At 36.0% G+C, this 6,067-nt stretch overlaps 1 protein-coding gene across 3 annotated transcripts in view; it reads left to right on the forward strand.

Annotated features, from left to right (window-relative positions):
• The first annotated feature begins 2,449 nt into the window (after positions 1–2,449).
• LOC106110021 (dedicator of cytokinesis protein 7) overlaps positions 2,450–6,067 on the forward strand; it is a 31,377-nt gene continuing 27,759 nt past the window's right edge. The window contains exons 1-5 of one of the 3 annotated variants that reach the window (XM_013291699.1): positions 2,450–2,582; positions 2,690–2,762; positions 4,363–4,523; positions 4,925–5,135; positions 5,494–5,690. In XM_013291699.1, coding sequence (XP_013147153.1) covers positions 2,548–2,582; positions 2,690–2,762; positions 4,363–4,523; positions 4,925–5,135; positions 5,494–5,690 — 677 coding nt within the window. In that variant the 5' untranslated portion in view covers positions 2,450–2,547. The remainder of the gene's footprint in view (positions 2,583–2,689; positions 2,763–4,362; positions 4,524–4,924; positions 5,136–5,493; positions 5,691–6,067) is intronic. The other 2 variants (XM_013291700.1, XM_013291701.1) reach the window with 2 other exon arrangements.

Consider the following 6,067-nt stretch of genomic DNA (forward strand, 5'->3'; position numbering starts at 1 on the left):
AATTAGGAGCTCGTAAATTTGCTATTTTACCTATCCGAAACTTGTGGGACTGGATTTTGCACCATATCTGACGTCATTGTGACATTCATGTTATTTCGACATTATCCAGAACTCTTTATCAGCCACCCGTGGGACAGAATCGAAAAGTTTTATATGGGGCTTGTAAAAAAAATGACATTGACATTTAAAACGTCACAGCGTTATCTGCTATTTAAAATTGGTGGGACAGAAATTTTGTATTTTATCTGACGTGACGTCATATTTACACTATCAGGGCCTCTATCTACCACCGGTGGGACAGGCCCTAAATTATATTGGTTAAAATTTGTAGTAACTAATTATTTTTTGTCGTAAGCCACTTTTTCTCTTCGTTGCTGCAATATCTAGAATTCGTTTAAGCTGTAGCAATTGCCTCTTAGAGACTGTACCTTTGTTTTAGATACAGGACATATTTGACAATACTTTAATGGGCACTTGCAAGGTATCTGCAACATTTAAAATACCCATTATCTTAAATATTAAGGGCTTGTCCCACCACTAGCTGATAGAGTCTCAGATTGCTTAATTACGTCATGGTCAGATAAGGGAACAAAATCCGATATTTCCATCACATATTTTACAAGTTGGATTGTTATCAGACAGTTTAGAATTTGGTGGGACAGGCCCTAAATTTGTTAAAAGCGAAAAATACATTCTTCGCGTGGTACATAGCTAGGGGCAATATTTCGCCATTGAGCAACGGTTTTTGTGCGTAATCCTGCCGACCGCGTGCCCGCGAAGCCCGCGCCACGCGACCCTATATCCAATTAGCGAACGACCGCGACTACAGCGTGGATTATCAATGTTACAACCTACCCCTCCGCTCCCCGCACATACCTCTACCCTATCAACAACTTGCGGACTTCGAAAAACGTGAGATATGCACGTGATTTCAATCCTGCGCCGAAAGCTGATCCAACTCTTTACCGAGTCTTGATTGCCAATTTCTTGTGATCGACCAATTAGTTACTAAAGTAGAATTAACCGAAATTTCATCGAAATTAAGGAGATTAAAAGGAGAAATGGAATAGATCTTACTAATATTATGAAAGCGAAAGTTTAGATGGATGGATGGATGGATGTTTGTTAGCGTTTGTAGCCTAAACGGCTGAACGGATCTCCATGAAATTTGGCACAGGTTTAGAGCATAGTTTGGAAGAATACATAGGCTACTTTTTATCTCGGGAATAGTTACGGTTCCCGTGGGATTCATTAATTTAGTTTTTTAATGTTTACTCGATCATTCTGCAACAGTTCAACATATCTTATTGAAATTTGGCACAGATGTAAAACAAAGTCTGGAGTACACATGGGATAAGCTTCATCCCCGAGGTGTCCGGTTCCCGAGGGATACGTACGTAGCTTTTTGTTATTTATATAGTTCGCATATTTTCTAATACCACGCGGACGAAGTCGCGGGCAACAGCTATTTAATATATAAAATTCATTATTATGACGATGAAAACCGTCCGTACAGCAGCACGTTTTAAGCCCCTTTGCCCGAGCGGTTTTTCCAACTTTCTCAACTTACCAGTAAAAGTTGTGAAACATGGCCACGTGAGAAGTTTTAAAGCTATTACGACCGAACATGCGAACTAATTAAACATTCATTAACTTCATGGCTACCTAACTAAATTTTTTTTCGAGACTGAATTGCCAGTGTTTGCCTTGAAGAGTCATTTACAGATTCACCGTTCTTGAGATGGCTGAGCGCAGATGTCGTTTAGCCTAAACCTCGTTTATTTATGAGTAAATAAGCTCGAGGGCACCCTCAGGAGCCTCGGTAGAGGCCACTACTTTGTTAATATTACCGGATTGGTTTATCTGTCCATGTGAGAAAAATAATGTTTTGTCCTAATCATAGTTTGATCAATCCAGTAGTTTCGAGACATTACATTGAGTATTGAAGTTATTTAATAGAAATGGAAGATCGCGTTATTAGATTATAAGTTTATCACGTACATTTTTATATTATTCTACGTTGACTTTTTGTAGCTCAGTCCACGGACATGAGACGTGACTCCAATCTGCAGTAACGTTTTAAACATGTTTCTAATTTATTTTCTTTATTTCTGTCTATTCAATTGTGTTTCTTCATTCCTAAGCGGATTGTTTTTATCTAATTTTAAGTAGGACATGTCCTTTTATTTTGAAGACTTAATAAACAAAGAACAACAAACCTTTCAGACACTCTAAGAATTAAAACAAAATCATTTATAGTACAGGACGGCAAAACACAACTTGTAACAAATGCATTTTCGTCAAACATTTTTTTTTTACTTTACAAAATAATTTCTTGGCTAAATAACCGGTATCCACGGCATTACATTTTGACAGAACAATTTAGAAAGCTGCCAAAAATAACTGACAATGTTGTCATTTGTCAAATAGAAATCGATGTTTGTTGAAATTGAAATTCTGTCTATAAACAATACATAAAATAATAAATTGTATTCGAAATATAATATAAAACATTATTGTTTGAAAACTAAAAGGTGCTGCATTTAGATGACACTAGGACGCAAATATCAGAATTGTTCCGGGTAAATGGTTTCAATAATCCATATAGGGGTATAGCTGGCTATTGATGCATGAAGTTCGGGTCAGGAGCATTATAAATATATCAGGATTGATTTTTCCCTATTTATAGGAATGCTGGGGATACTCGTAAGGTCTATGCTAGCCAGTCGAAGTCGGGTTCTCTTTCGGGGTGCTCCTCTTCAGTAAGTCTTTAACATTTTCTGTGCAGTCTATGAATCACGCATACATTAATGGTTTCACTAAATAATTTGCATGCAATTTTATACGTTTGCTGGCATGCAAAGGATTTTTATTGACATTATCTTGAATATAAATATCTCTCCCATTATACTCTCAAAACTTTAATGCATGTTGCCTGTAAATATAAAATGTACCATGTTTGTTTATTAAAAAGGATAGTAGTATTAACTGAAATATTCAATAAATATATCTGTATAAATCTTCTTTTTTTTTCTTTTATTACTTCCTTAGTTAATGCTGAAATAAACTTTTCCAAGGGGTTCTTTCCTACCTTTTACATAAAGCCATGAGAATTGTACACGCTATTGCAACTACATGATTTTTTAGGGTTACAAATTATTACTATATAATATTTCTAATGTTTCAATCAGTCAAAATCAGATGAGTCTAAAGTTTTATGTTCTAGTTAACATTACGGCACTTTGTTAACTATGGTATAATAATATAAGAGTATATTTAATATTTTAAAATGGTAAGTGTAATTACATATTGAATAATGGAATATTATGTTTCATTAACTATATACTTATTATGTATTCATCACCCTAAGTAAGGGGTGACTAGGTGATAGTCAACCATGTTGGCCCAATGCGGGTTTGTTGATGTCACACATATCTTTGAATTTCTTCGCCGACATGTGCAGGTTGTATACATCTGAGAATTCGTAAAATCGAAGATCACATTGGTACATAGCCGGATTTGAACCCAAGACTTGTAGAATACAAGTCAAGTGCTTAAACCACTGAGCCACTGACGCTTTTGTGTATTAGTATAAAGAAATAAGTCATTGTTGTATAACAGTCTGAAATAATTTTATTTGGTTGTTCTCCAACGGCCCATTATAACTATCAACTGGCCCAATTTGAAACACACTTCTAAGTGTTATTTCGTCATACTTCACAAGTACTGATACTGAAATTTAAGCAATGCCGATAAAGACTGTTATAATTATTTTACAAAATCCACCTGCATACATAAGCCATTGCTATGTAATTACTGCTTTACCATTGTTATGTAATACCATAAGACTTTATGTAATAAATGAGATCATACATATTTAATCTAGATCTAGGTAGGTCTTCACAATTACCATATGTAATTAAATTATAAGCTAGATTGTGGACTAACCAAATAAAAATATACTAAAGTCCCTTTAAACATGTTTTGTCTATTTAGAAATTAGCAATTTCTAGCTAGAATTTTCTAGCTCTTTTAGTTTTTTAGCTTGTTTTGTTATCAACCACTTTCCAAATTTTATAGATTTCGGTGCACAACCAGCTTAATATTTCGTCTTCAAATTGTAAGCCTTGTCGTGTCTTTGACTGGCTCCAGAGATTCATGTGGACAATACAGGGTTAGGTATCTCGGTTTGCTGAGATCGGTCCTGGAGATCACCAGCAATATAAAGGGTGGGTGCTGGGGTTCTTCGGAGAGCTGGAGTAATCCATGTCCTATTCTGACGCAAAATACGCGTCGGTCGTGGAGTTGTGGAAACCGTAGCCTCTACTACTACTACTTCATGTAGACAAATGTAACTTCCAGATATCCTTGTGCGACATGATCGAGCCACCGGATTACGAGGAGGTGTGCGAGCGGTTGATGGGGGAGAAGGATCCGCTCGCATACCCAGCTAATGATATCGAACTGGTCACCGTGCCTCGCAAGATACGGACACTGAAACATGTCCTACCTGATGAAGACTTGTAAGTCATCATTTGATCATATTCAAAAACTATTATTGACTAGCTCTTGCCCACGACTTCTGTTAAGAATTAACAAAAAATATTAGAGTATGGTTCCAAATAAAAAATATGTACATAGTTATTTCTAGACTATTCTGTAAAACTATACTCGTAATCTACACTAATATTACAAAAAGGAAAGGTTTATATTTTTATATGTATGTATTGAAGTAACTTATAAATTAATTGGTTAATTAAAAAAGTCTTTTAACATTAAAAAGCTACATTATCGCTGAGTAACACAGACTTTTATTTTAATTTAACATAGACGAATTCGCGAGCATTAGCTAGTTTTGAATACAATTGTTAAAGGCATCTGTAGTTCTACTGCAGTGGTAAAGTAAAACAAACCTTATGTACAGGACGAAAGCGCCTATGTTCGTACGCGACTGCATACGATGTTATACATCGGACTATACTGTCGTTGAGTACAAGTACCGTATGTACTCTGGCTCGTCGGGCGGCCGCGAGCGGCTCGCTGAGCGGCTGGAGCGCTTGCTGACAGCGCCGCCGCATTACTATGAAGTGGACGCGGAGCCATGTGCAGCGCTTGATGATTTAGCGGTGCAGCAAGTTAGTTTACAAAAATCTATCTTTGGACTTTTTTTATTGATCTGTAGACATTAATAATGAAAAAATTTATGTGTATAACTGAATGGAATCAAATTTTTGCTGTTTCTTTAACTAAACAAAGGTGCTGTAGACCTCAAATCTTTTTACCATACTCGTCGCCAGCTGATGGTCTAGAAGAGGGGGGAGACCGATGATTAAGAGGGGCGATTTTTAAGGGGGTTTAATAGTAAAAATTGTGATTTTTTTGTTTCAAAGTTAATGATTATCAACATGTACAATTTTTAATAATAAAAGTCGTTTTTGTTCGTTTTTACATATATTGAATTTATTAATATTGTTAATATTCAAATATTCCCAGCAGTTTGAGTCTCAGCCATCAAGTGGCCGTCAGTCGGTCGCTTCAATAACTTCGTCGCTGTCATGCAATGAGACGCTGACGCCACGCGGCTCCTGGGCCAGTCTCGACCTGCAGAGCTCCTCCTCGGATCCTCTCATACCTGATCTCTTCGAGAAGAAACCTCCGGAGCAAATGGATGCTATTAACGAAGCTAGAAGGTAATTATGAAGTTCGTTTATCGTAATTTCTTTTATTTAAATACGGTATGAAAGGGACAATGTGATTGGAGGTGTTGGGTTTATGAATTTTTTAATTTATAATAACTACTAGCTGTTCCTGTGCGGCTTCATCAGCATAATTTTATTGTTTACATTTGTATAACTTTCAATTGCAAATGTTGGCCAACAATTATCGTTGGCAATCTTGCTTCTTTACTACTGTTGGCTTGTAATATTTGTCCCTTTCCCGCGTGATTAAACAAGTTTATTTTATTTTTTTATTTTTTTTTATTTTAATTTAAGATATGGAAAACTTACAGCCTAACCTTATCTAAGTAACTATAAACTAGATGACAGAAAGCCAATGAAAAGTTTTC

The sequence above is a fragment of the Papilio polytes genome, unplaced genomic scaffold, assembly GCF_000836215.1.
Source record: "Papilio polytes unplaced genomic scaffold, Ppol_1.0 DF820956.1, whole genome shotgun sequence".
In the NCBI taxonomy this organism is placed as follows: domain Eukaryota; kingdom Metazoa; phylum Arthropoda; class Insecta; order Lepidoptera; family Papilionidae; genus Papilio; species Papilio polytes.